Consider the following 13,203-nt stretch of genomic DNA (forward strand, 5'->3'; position numbering starts at 1 on the left):
GGTAATAAGAAAAACTGCCTGGGCAATTATACCAGAGTACCTTAGGAAACAGCAGACCAACCCAGGCAACACGAATAAATTCCAGGACCCTTGGCTTCTCTTTCCTTCTCCTTCTCTCCAAGATCACCATTTCCACAGCTGCTATGTAACCAAGCATCTTAGATTCAATTTGCCCTTCCCTACCCCAGTCTAACCAGTATGTCTATCAAGCTGTCCTCTAAGGCCTGGGAATAAACCCTGGCATCCTAGGTCCCAATTTGCCTCACCATAGGATCAGCCAAATGCAAGACAGTTGGGTGAGGGCCAACAAACAGCTCCACAGTCCTCACTTGCCCCCGTGTGACACTGTCAGGGGGTGGAAGGCTAGCCAACACATCCAGGACTTTGATTAGGGTCCTTCTGGGTTCCTCCCTCGGAAGGGAGAAGTAAGGATTATGGTTTTGTTGGGATGGCCAAGTGTGGAGGTGGGAAGAAAGGTGCACAGTGCTTTCTTCCCCTCTTTACCCCCATCAGTACACACAGGGGCCCACCGCACAGCCTGATGCCATCCAGTCAAGCACAAACACAGTGGGGCAACGTCCTCCACAGATTGCTGTGATTAGCTATTAAAACAACACAACATTAAAATCCCAGCCTTAATGCCAGCCCAACCTCCATTTTTGCAAGGAGATGGTTGTGCCAATCCTCCCTCACTGCCCCAAACATGCATGGGGAGACATGACCCATAGGAGCAGAGGTGCAGGATGTAGCTAGTGAGAGAGGATTCTTTACTGTTAAGGACATGGTCAGAGGGGCTGGCTTCAAACAAAACCAATGTAATGTGACACACGTCAGGGAAAATAGCAAGGAAGCTGCTATCTGTTTGAGAATGCAGTGACCTGAAAAACAACAGGTCTTGAAGCTACAGCAGCAAAGCAGGCTGCAGGGGTGGTGGTGTGTATGTATGGCAGGAATGGATGTCACATTACACATTCACACTGCCAGCAAAGCTCCCCCAGCCCCTTCCTTATTCCCTTGGCTCAGAGGATTGTTCCCACCCAGGTAAGTAAGCAAGCTGCTTCCCGCCACCACTCTGCCACACACAGACACACTTGGGAACACATGCAGGATCTATCTACACGTGCCACTTGTCCCTTGCAGAAAAGTAGTTGCACGTACACATTAATGGACAAGCACGTAGGCTGATGCGTGCACAAGAACATGCCTGCACATCGACCCAGCTTTCAGAAACAAACTTCCTCAGTAAGCAAGAGGGATGTGCAGACAGATGCGCTCTTCCACCATGCAGATACCACAGGGAGCAACTTTGTATAGCTGCACCACCCCACGGGCCCAAGCACAAGCTCATGCAGGTGCAGTTCTCCACTAGGCACTAGATGTACATGCAACAGACACCACTTTGATCCACCACAGAGAAAGGGTTAAAAGTGTTGCATCTAAGGCTCTTACCCAGTCCCAAACAGATACTCCTGATTTATATCACTGGAAGTGGCTGAAATACATGGCCTTGTGTATTTCTTAAAGGCCATATTTCCCAGCTTCCCCATTTTCATGATTCCCTGGATAACTAAACCTGCAGGAATTTCATCCCCTTCCATTTTGCTTGTGATTCTTTTCTTTCTACATTACTTCCTGCACCTCCATGACAGTGGTTGCATTTTGGAGACACTATTTAAGCTGACTGAGTCCATCCAAAATTTAGTGCTCTGTCAATGCCCAATAATCCCCAGCCAAGGCACAGCAGCTAATAAACAAGGTGCTGTACAGCTGCCTTCTTAGCAGTAAGACAGCATCTTCCCCCACCCAAGGGCCAGCTCAGAAAAGCTGGTGGGCAAACCAGTGGAAAAATAGCACATAGAGAAGGTGAAAAATCTGACCAGAAGGAGAGTGATAAAAAAAATGGGGCTGGTCAGGAACATATTTACTGGGAGGTGGAGAGAAGAATAGAAACTAAAGGAGCAGTAGCTCTGTGCTCTCATTAACATCACCTGGTGCCATATGTGATCCCAGTTTGGCTGTGGGAAAGGGACATTTGAGCTCTGCAGTGTTCTCCCCTCCTCTGCCATGAATCTATATTGCAGCTGCAGCCAGGCCTTATTTCAGATATGTGCACTATGCTGCAGCCTTTGGATTGCAAACATCTTGGGAGTTGCTCAAAAAACACACCATCAAAGGAGAGAAACACACTGGGAAATATTTGTACTGACTTTAGACGCTGTAAAATATGTTCTTTGAACTAACATGCAAGTAATTGTTGACTAGGACTTAACAGCAAGAAATGCACTTGATGGTCTTGCCTTGCTCTTTAGGGACCCCAGCAGGCTGTCTGACTGCGGAAGGGGGATGTCAAGACAACTGGAAAGTCAGTTATATTAGACATTTTAAAAGCCGGCACTCTAGGTGGGGGGAACATACAGTGACATAATGTGACTTCTGTAACACTGGCCTTTTGCTTCTGGATCTGATTTTGTGTAAAGTGAGGTTTTTGTGGAAGAATAGTGGGCAACCAGTAGAGAGTCGGCTAAGTGGTTCCAGTTTTGGCCGACGACTAATTCAGTGCAAAGACCTAATGGTTACCACAGCCACCCAAAGCTTAAGCCTCCACTAAGCAACAGTCTAATGGATGCAAGAGGCCACAGCTTTGCAATGGAGGCACTGAACGAAAAGGAACCTTGTCAACTTGCAATCAAAACTATGAGTTACTAGTTGCTTTCTCCTTCAGAGGGTCTTGAAATTTCCTGGATAATTCTTGTGGTTCCCTCCTCATGCCATTTCTGTTGGATAAAAAGCATTTTTCTTTATCCTGCAATTTGGGAAAGGTCCACTGAAGCAGTGGATGCTATTCTCCATTCTTGCAGTCTTACTGCAGGTCTTCTGTTGTCTGACAGGGCTCACTAACAACGTTTTGGAAGTCCTGTGTTTATGTGGGAATTTCAGCTTTGCTTTTTTGAACTTGTAAGAAAAAAATGCCAGCCTTCCTGGCTACGTAGAACAGGTTAAAACTGTGATACCTTAGGGACTCGAGCCGTAAAGGCAAATATAAAGAAACACACCTATTGGTTTTGAATCTTTTCTGAATGCCCAGAATGGCAATATTAGAAGGGGATGAAGGGGAAGGGGACTTACAGCATATTTTCATTTCACACAGCCCAGTTCCCAAGACTGAAGGAAAAGGATTCAGGCTTGTTCCCATGGGATGCCCCTTTGCAGCACCTGGGAAGCTGTGAAAGGGCTCCTCTGCTGCTGATCTATCTCCTTCTCCATGCGTTCGAGCCCAAACGATGATCTAGTGCCCTCTCATTTTGGGCAACTTCCAGATAGGGGCATTCCCCTACCAGTAACTAAGCTGTCTCATCTCTCCACAACTGGGATGAAACCCTGCAAGCCCTTTCACCTGCTAAAACCACTTGTAAAATGGTTGATCCCAAATCAGGTGGCATCCTCAAGCCACTGCTGTGGGTCACTGGCTCCTTTGGCTCCCCAGCTGGGACTCATGCAATTCTGAAGATCTTCTCTCCCCAGTTTGTAACAGCACACCCTCCTCCTGCCATTTTTTCTTCACTTTCTCTCCAGCTCTTGTTTTTCACCCTCTGACTGGCAATTTCCCATGCTGTGTAACAACCAGGAAAATTGTCTCTGATCTCTGACTGTTGAGTTCCCACAGAAACATGGTCTGGGCACAGTCAGTCACCCAGGCAGCAGGATAAGGGTCAGTGCAGAGCAGGTCACTGATGAAGATACCACAGGAACAAGCGAGGGGTTAAGGCTGAATGCTTTGGCCATGAGAAAAAAGAGGACAGCACACAAGCACTGGACACTGCTCCTCTTTAAACCCAGTGGATTTAGGTCATCTGGCCAGCAGCTGTCAGCAGCAAGGGTCAGGGAGATGGAGGAAGCCCACTCAAACAGTTGGGTGCGGACAGGACACAGCAAATCTCCTTGGGTATGTAGAGAGCTTCCTTGTCTCTAAGGCAGTGCTAATGGGCTCGGGCTAGCTGTCACATCACATCAGTGCAGCAGTGCTCCAGGTCTTGCAAGAAGCACAGTCAAGCTGCTCTGCCCCCTCACTCCATTTCCTCCTAGCACTCCCAACCTCACATCAGGGGCATGAGTGAAAGGAGGAAAGAGCTGACAAAGCCTGTGCCAGAATCACAGGTCCCCTTCTGAACTAATGCAGGCAGCATCTTTTAACTAGTGAACTCCTGCAGGGTTGCAGTAACACTGAACAACCAGATAACCCCACAAACCCCTGCAGAGCTTGATCAAAACTGCCCCTTTTGGCACAAAAATTAGCATCTCTTAGACCAGGAGACAAATCCTGGTGCTCTAACTTCATGTACTTAATTCAGAGTGCTTAATTTGAGAGATGTCAGTCCCTGGAGAGGATGAAAGAGGTTCCCTTTGAGGATAATGCAGAACAGAGCCTCACTGATGCATGAAGTTGTTCCCTCGATAAATTCCTACTCCAAGCAGTTCTGCCCTGACCTAAATCTTTCTTCTACCTCCTGCCAGTCTAGGGCTATTGCTATAGGGAATGGCACTTCCCATATCTGCAAATTTGCTCATCCACTTCTCTGACAAGTGGAACATCAGGACAGAAACCTCTGGAAAGAGCAACCCGATTCAGACAAATATAGGGTGCTGTCTTGATGCTGACTCTGCCTCAGGAAAAATTCCAGTTTGTCATGGATCCTGTGGGAGCTACTCGTTTCTGAGCTCTGCAGTGAAGCCGGAAGGAAACTAGGCACATGTGCTAGAGGGAGACCAGTGTTCAGACTCCAAAGGCTGCTTTTCTCTATGACCTTCTCCATGGAAAGCAGAGCTCACTCCCTGATGTTTGCAGTCATTACAGACTGTGGCACTTTTCATAAGCTTAGAGATTTCAGAGTCCAATGCCTTGACCAAAAGTTTGTCTCCAAAACAACATCCTGTTTTTGATCCTGTTGGTCTCTTTCAGCTCAGTTTAACAGAGGAACTTAGGCATTAGAGATGTTAAGTCATAACACGCTCTGTGTATAGAAGAGTTCCTAGTAGTGCCCTACCAGCAAAATAAAGACTGCAGAAATTACCTCAGCCTAGTATTAGACACCAGAGATTCCAGAGTTGTGCTCATCAAAGACACAAACTGTTAAGAAAACAAAGCTGTAGCGGTCGGTCTGTTCACAGCCTGAATTGTCTGGTATATTTTTACTGCTGTTGTGTGAGGGCTTAACGCAGGGGCGTCAGCTGTGCTTGGGTGGTACTGGTGAAGGTAAACGTGTGCGTTTGCCTATGAATGTGTGTCAAGTGGGCACATGTATGTATTTGCAAAACAGTGCACACATGGGGCATCCGTCTGTAGGTACATCTGTCTGTGTCTCCGTGTTGGCTGTGAAGGTTGCTACGCAGCCATGACTTACAGCCTGAGAGTGCATGGGATCTGCCAGTGTATATATGTAATGGTTCTGTGATGTTGAACTATGGGTATGACTGGCAAAGGCTTTCCTAGTCTCCTATGTTTGTTTGGGTTTTTTAAGACTCATTAGGAATAACCTCAGATACAATTACACAATTTATGAATTAATTAGAAACCTGGGGTGCAAATTTTTAAAATCAGTGTGGTGGGGGAAGGATTGACCACCTAATGGTTGTATCTGGAGGCAGTATGAGGTGTCCGTGAGCAGTCAAGCTGCTTCTATCCCCATTGCAGGCATGTCTAAAGAACAGCTCATCCACCCCTGCGTATCAGTGTCGAGAGAGAGAGTGAATCACCCTGAAGGCACTGGTCTCTTTTTACTGTCTGTAGCATGGACAAGGACCTTAAACTTAACCCTGAACCCAGGGGCTGAAGTAAGGTGAGATGAATCCAGTCCTATGTGTTTTAGGCACTCTAGTTTCTCTGGAGGCTTAAGCTATGGCTCTCTTGAAAAAGGAGCGGGTCTGTATGTGGTGGCATGTCTGGGATTCTCAGTATAGCCCAAGGGAATAAAAATGCTCAGACTTCAGTAAAAATCAGCTGTCTTATCCCTCAAGTAAATAATGAAAAATCAAAGATTCTATTTGGAAAAATGATCTGACTTAAACAGATAAACTTTTTCTTACACAACCATAAATACACACATTAATATAAAAAATATCTCATGTTCCTGCCAGTGCAATAATTGAAAGTCACTACAAATTGCTTAAAAGTGACCTCTTAAAATTTAAAACAAAAGCCTTCCAAATCTAAACAGAGCATGCAGGGTATGCTGCCCTACAGGACAAACAGTCTCACACAAATTCTCCCCTCCCCACTACTAAACTGCTTTCAGAAGCAGCACCAACAGCACAAGGCATGAAGAGGCAGATGCAGGAATGGAGAGAAGAGGAAAAGAAATGTATCAGTAAGACAAGGAAAAGCAGCAATAGGGGTTCATAAATTTGGAAAGGGATGGAGTTGCAAACCTTCTCCACCTGGAGGAGGCATCTGAACTGCTGTGAGCTCCCCGTTAAATTAACAGATTCTCTTGTTGCAAACCTTCCAGCTCTGAACTACCGGGTATGTGCTGCTCTAAACCAAGCTGGTCCCCTGCAGGCTGACAGCACCTCCACCTCAGGCCTAAACTCAGGATCCTTTCCCTTCAGACACTATGTCCCCATCACACACTACCTTCTGCAACAGCACTTGGTCCCTGACAGTGTGACGGGGGCTCCTGCAGGACTGAGAGCAGAGAGGCTGAGACAGTCCAGCAGTGATGGGGGAGGCAGAGAAATGAGCTGCAGCCAGGACAATCAGCTGCAGAGCAGTAAACTGAACAGGTTAAAAAGCCAGTGCTGCTGCAGGGATCTGGCTTTTATTGGGCTGATCAGGTATAAGAACAAAGAAACCTCTTCCCAACTGCTTACACCCTACCCTCCAGGACCCCTGGTGCCATACACCAAAGTGCATGCCTGCTTCAGTAACCTGGGGCAGACATCGTGAGGCTCAAAGGGCTGGGAAAGAGTGAAGTGGGCAGTCACATTATTACCCTTAGAACTGACTTGGGGTGCTGTCAGCTTCCTGCTGTGCCAAGCTGAAGGCTCCTCATCAAAGTCTACTCCTAGAGTCTCCTCCTGCCCCACAAATCCCAGCCACACACAAACATCCCTTCGTACAGACTGCGGGGAGAGGAGGACCAGGGCAGGAGCCTGTCTCTTTGCTTGGTCCCCCCTCACAAGCACAAAGCCGCCAAAGGAGAAACAAGGAGAGATTACAACTACCTCCACGGCTCTCGCTGTCTGCGGGTTTCACTTGAATCGGGCGCGCCATCTGCAATGAAAGAGAAATGCAGAGGGTTAGAGCCTGGGCCATCTGCCTGGCACACGGAGCTGATGGCAGTGGCACCAGGGTGCCCCTTTCTGCCTGATGGGCAGAGTGGGAGAGTGGCAGAAGGGAACCAAGACATCATGATGGCAACCAAAACCCTTGGAGAAGGGACCACATGGATTTCAGACTTCTCAAAAGGAAACCTGGTGCTTTTCCCTGCTCAGCTACTTGCCTGCAGGGAACAGCTCTCCTGGAAATGCCCACCGTGCATAAACCTCCTCTCCTCAGACACAGCAAGCGGCAAAGAAAAGACTCCAAGGAAGCAGCTCATCACCCTAAGACTGCACCCTGAACAATGATCAGGGTGGCCTAAGGTGAGACTATGCCTGGAAGCTCTTCCTATACCTGCCCTGACTCAGTGCAGGCATGGTCACCTCACCTAATTGAGCCACCTACTTTCCTTGCAGGAGGGAGGAAAGACTGAACTTGGCTAGAAGCAGCACAGCAAGCAAACATGTTGTTTCCCCTTCACCAGCCCTCATGCGGTCAGAGTTCTGTGCACAAGGGTGGCTCTAAAGAAGGGCAGTGCTCCTCTCCAGCAACAGCTCCTTGCCCACAGGGGGAATGCTCAGGTCAAAAGTCACAAAACTGCTCTTGTTTATTTGTGGAAAAGAGCCATTTACCTCCCTTGTACCCATTAGTGTCATCAGCAATAATCCAACTACAAGCAACAAGCCTAAGGGGTAGTTTAGCTCATGTGATATGGGGACTCTCCAGGTAAAACAGAAGAACACTTCTACCCAGGAGTAGCTGCATTAAGTAACCCACAGCTTTAACTGTCAGATTTGCAAAGCAGGGCAAAACTGTCCTCTGCTGGAAGGTGTATGTGTCCTATGCTGCCCAGAAAGGCAACTGACAAGCTGTATGTAGCCTCCTTCCCAGCTAGCAGGATCCAACTGAGACAGAATCTTCTCCAGGGAATGATGTACAAGGCAGATTTCCACATTCACGGCACATCTCATTCCATATCTCTCAGCATCACTCACAGAGGCTGTCAGTGACTTGAATCATGACACTCATAAGAAAACACAGTAGCAATATCACAGGTAAGACCTGCACACAAGTTGCAGGTCCAGGCATAGTCTACCCTCTCTCTTAGGAAGCACCCTCAGGTAAAACAACAAAAATAAAATCAAGCCATAGAAGTCACCAAATGAAATGCGTTTAGAAGCCACGATGTAAAATGTGGACTGCTGTCAGTCTCCAAGTGGTGGCTGAGCCAGACTGGCCAGAAACCAGAGGTAGACCCCCATTCACAACAGCAGGAGGAAACCCATGAAGTAACTTTGCAATTCACAGGACAGAGATGCCAACCAGAAGGTCACAGGCTGCTGCGGCACAGCACACCGCTGCCGAAGCCTGACCGCTGGTCACAGGAGAGAGCTTGCAGCAGCTGGGGGCTGTGAGCTGGCTTCCACTGGCTGGTGGATCTCAGGCAGGATGAGCAGAAGCTGGGACCAGCCCCAAGCGATACCATCCCTCCCTCAAGAAGCGATATGGGGCTGCTTGGCAAAGCCAGAGACTGACTGGCAGCTCCCCAAAGGAAGGCCAAGCTGCTGCCATGCTGCACCTCGGTAGGCAGCAGTGCCAACTCCAATTCCATCTCCCAGGGCTTGCTGTGTCATCTGGGGAAGAGGGAAAGGCTGAGGGTCCCTTTCCCGCTCTTGATCAGCTGCATGGATTTGCGGAGCTCCTAACATCCCGCTGTGCTGCCACGTGGCCCCAGCATGTGCAGCACTGACACTCATCAGCTTCTGGGCTGCTGCTCCCGCCATGAACTGCCAAGGACCAGGCATCTCTTTCAGCCTGTGAGCTGAACGGGATGTGGGGCAGGGGTTCAGAAGGATGCGGTGAGATACTGCTTCAGAAAGCCTCAGATTTCCTCGCTGAGAGGCAGCGGCTCCTATCACAGCTCACAGCCTCTGGCAAAATGCCTGTGCAAGCCAGGGCTGGGGGTGTTTCAGCAGCAGGCTGGGTGGGAGAGGGCAGGCGGCCAGATGTGTGCTTGGAAGAGAGGGCTCAGTGCGGAGCCAAGAGGGGCAGCTGGCCACCTCACTCCCCACTGCTCCCACAGCACTGAGAAATAGCTTTGTTTCTACCCAGGATGCAAAACCAGGATTAAGCTAAACAGATGGGGAGGGAGATGGAGGGACAGACTCGGATCTCAGCTTCTGCGAGGAGCAAATCCATTTGGGGGGAGGGAGGAAGGGGTGCTAGAGCACCACACGCCCACATGAGCCACCCAGGGATGCTGTGGCTGAGCGCTTGGGGCAAGGAGCTGGAAAGGATGGGGTGAGGTGAGGGAAGGGGTTAAGTACCTGAGGACATCTCCCTATCCCCTCCCCCAACAGGGCTGTCACTCCAGCTCTCAGCACCTAGGGTAAAGGAGATGTTGTCATGGAAACGGTTATTCACCACATGGAACCTGACATTTGCAGTTGCCATGGAAACCAGCTCTTGGGGGCATTCCCTCTGCTTTGCACAAAAGAGACATTTTGATATCATCTCTGGGGAGGGGGCCCCCCTCTACCCATCTGTCCACCCCTCTCCTTCCCCCTATCCCAGGGACTGCTTCCCAGCCCAGAACGCCCTGCAGGGCAGTGGTGAGCCGGGTGAGCCACGGCTGGCCCTGCTGAATCTGCCTGCCACGGGGGAGGGCACCCCCCAGGGTCACCCACCCATAGTGGGGTAACAGGCCCACTGCAAGGCCACGGCACGATGCCCGCAGGACAGCACTGGCAGCAGAGGTGCCAGCACAGTGACGTGGGGTAACACCGCCGCAAGTCTGAGGCTGCGTTCGGCCTGGGCGACAAGAGGAAGAGGGGCTGCCTATGATGAGATCGAGCATGTGGGCTGCTCTGCACCCCACAGCTGTGGGCACAGCTTCAACCTCGCTTACCTGGCCCAGCACCTTGGCAGGGCACAGGAACACTCACCCTCTGCCAATGTCCGACCAAGCCCCTGGCTGAGGGCTGCCCATTTCCAGAGACCTTGCCAGCGCCAGCTTTTGAGAGCCACCCACCAAACTGAGGTCTGGCCTCTGGGCTGGTCTTCATCTGCTCTGGAAGATGGGGGTAAAGAGGAGAAAATGAGATACAAGAAACTTGTCCAGATGTTGAGGCCTGGAGAACAGCAACAAGATTCTGCACTTGCTGCTTCCTGACATGGGAGGTCTCCTGACTGAGGCAGAGGCAGGCATGGTCCTACTTGCAGAGGACTGGACACCCAGAGGCTTCCACAAACAGGACAACAACACTTTAATCCTTCTATGTCCCATGTTGCCAAAGATGAACAAAATATCAAAGGCCTCCCAAGCAGAGGTGCTGACCCTACAAATGCAAAGAGTTCACAGTTATTTTAACTCAACAACATAGGTCACAAGGCCTTGCAAAGTGTCCCTGTGGGGTCCTAAACTTTGTATACAGGTCTCAGAAAAAGAGCTCTGTCCCCTACATGAGCTCAATGCACAGAAATGATGGTCAAGCTTTACTCTTCTTTTTGAAGGAGAGAGACTGTAACAGGACAGCAGGGAGGACACACTTCTGGCTTGCACATCAAACTCTGGAAGCACAAGTTCTTCTGGCCTCCAGTCGTCATCTCAAGCCGCACAGTAATCAGAGAACACACCTAAGAAAGCCATATTTGTACATGCTCAGCTGGGCCCAGAATCCAAGAGTCAGGATGTGCCTGCATTAAATTCCAAGTGACAAGTAGATGCACATGCACAGACATGCATGCCGTTACCACACAAAACCAAACATATGTGAACACATATGTGGCATGGAGAACTTAAATTATTTATGAGCCTGTGCCTGCCTCACTAGCTGAGCTTTATTTTCCTCATTAAATTATTCAGCTGAATAATATTATTCTCCATTTCTGAAGAATATCACATTAACATTTAGCACATGCTGTCAGGCTACCACAGGCCAGAAGTCCCTCACCCCCACTTGCTTTCTTTGGGGTTGCTAGCGGGAAGCAACTGGCCAGCCTGATGGGGGCACGAAGCTATACTGACCACTGGAGCATTACATGCCACAAAGCACAGCAGCCACATTTCCTGTGCAGCCCTCAGGGAGCAGTGAGGAGATAGCTGGAGGTAAGAGTCAATACTTTCCAGAGCAGCCTAGAGGTTCCTAAGGAAGAGGCAGAGGTGAGAGGCCTTACTGGCAAGTGTCTAGATTACATCCCACCCCACCTGCAGCATCTCATCAGCACAGAAAACTAGGAAACTGTGCTCTGCTTGGGCTTCCTCCCTGCTTTCAACAAAATTGACCCCCACCCTTGTAGCACTCTTGGAATCAAGGATCTAAGGAAAACCCCTAGCCCTGCTTAAGTCAAAGGAAGCTTTGCTGTTGTTTCTCAAAGGCCAAAATGCACCATTTCTCTCACTGCATCCCAAAAAACCCTTCTGGAGGTGCACTAGCTCCCCACTGATGCCCAGCACAAGCTGTCATATCAGCAATCTGGTAGCCATGTCTTCCAAGGAAGAGCAGCGACCCCCCGCTCTTGCTTCCTCAGCTTTCAAACTGCAAAAACTGGATGGAGGGGGAAAGCCTCCTGGGACAGCAGGGCAAGCCTCTCTATTAATTAGGAGTAAGTGATGTAAAATAGCCCCGTAGGTGCAGAGCAGGGGAACCTCACAGTGTTAAGAGGGTCAGAGACAGAAAGCATGAAATACACAATGCAGGCTGGCTCCTCTGGGATGTCACGAACCAAAAGGCATCCAATGCCATTGGCAGAATTAGGTCCTGAGCTCTTAGACTATGCAAGTTGTGGGTTGGTCCTTTTCTAGCCAGTTAAAAATGCCCTGCCTGAACGATCACAGCCACTTCTAGCTGTGCAGAGCACATAAATCTAAATGCCGATTTGCTCATTTGGATTCTGTTTCTGGTCAGGAATGCAAGCAGTGATAGATTGATGCCGGTCTCAGTGCTCAAGTCTCCTGCTTGCATCTTTCCACTGACGTCTTCAGTGTACCTCAGTCCTATCCAGAAGAACCATCCTTCCCTGAGAAAGGGGAGTTGTCTCGCACAGAAACACAAGCAACATCAGCACCAAGCACTGTCCCAGCTGTAAAGGCTGCTTATGAATTCACCCCATACAACCCCATTATGAGGAAACAAGGATAATTATAGTACTACATTTGTGTTTCAGGTGGAAGAATCAAGGCACATGATGATGAAGGTTATGCAGGAAGTCTGTGGCACAAGCAGCATGTGAAGTCCACAGTCCAAACCACACAGCTCCTGTCTGCATGGCTAAGGCCATCTCTTTTTGCATGAGCAAGAAAGACTGGTGGAGGACTTCACCCAACTGCTCTGTGTCACCAAGAGGAGGAATCAAACTCCAACTCCTCTCACAAATTTCTTTCAGAGGTATCTTCCCTAGTCCCGGCACAGAGGGCAAATGAGGCAGAACAGTGAAGTTAACCCCCGTTCCCCACCAAAGCTGAGCAGATGCAGGAATCAGCAAGCAGACTTCTGAGCAGCATGTGGGCCACAACACATACAGACTGGCTGCTTTGCCTCTTGGATTATCTGCTGTGCTGTGTTCCTTCTCAACACAGTTCAGATATCTTTGTCCCCACTGCAGTTAGTGCTGCTCTGGGAGGAAGGCCATGATTCAGAAAGGCTTTGGATCTCCCTGGTATCCCTATGGAAGCAACAGCACCATTATTGTGCATTAACATCAGACAACCAGCAGGGAGACCAGCCCAGCGCAGCAATTACAGCCCCTATCATGTACCTAACTCCTTGGCAGACACATTTAAGTGCAGTCTCTCAGGACTCCATGGTCAGCCTGTCCTCACAGGGCTCATTCCTTGATGTTTCAGTGCACCACAGGGCACCACATCAAGGACATTAGATGATCTTCCC

General features: G+C 49.3%; 1 protein-coding gene across 1 annotated transcript in view; it reads right to left on the reverse strand.

The window, feature by feature from the left end:
• The window catches only part of CELF5 (CUGBP Elav-like family member 5), a 32,756-nt gene that overhangs the window by 12,299 nt on the left and 7,254 nt on the right, over positions 1–13,203 (reverse strand). Inside the window, exon 2 of the mRNA XM_026864931.1 lies at positions 7,219–7,267. Within this exon, the coding sequence (XP_026720732.1) occupies positions 7,219–7,267 (49 nt within the window). The remainder of the gene's footprint in view (positions 1–7,218; positions 7,268–13,203) is intronic.

Source organism: Athene cunicularia (assembly GCF_003259725.1).
Source record: "Athene cunicularia isolate RWA chromosome 28 unlocalized genomic scaffold, athCun1 chr28_part1, whole genome shotgun sequence".
Classification (NCBI taxonomy): domain Eukaryota; kingdom Metazoa; phylum Chordata; class Aves; order Strigiformes; family Strigidae; genus Athene; species Athene cunicularia.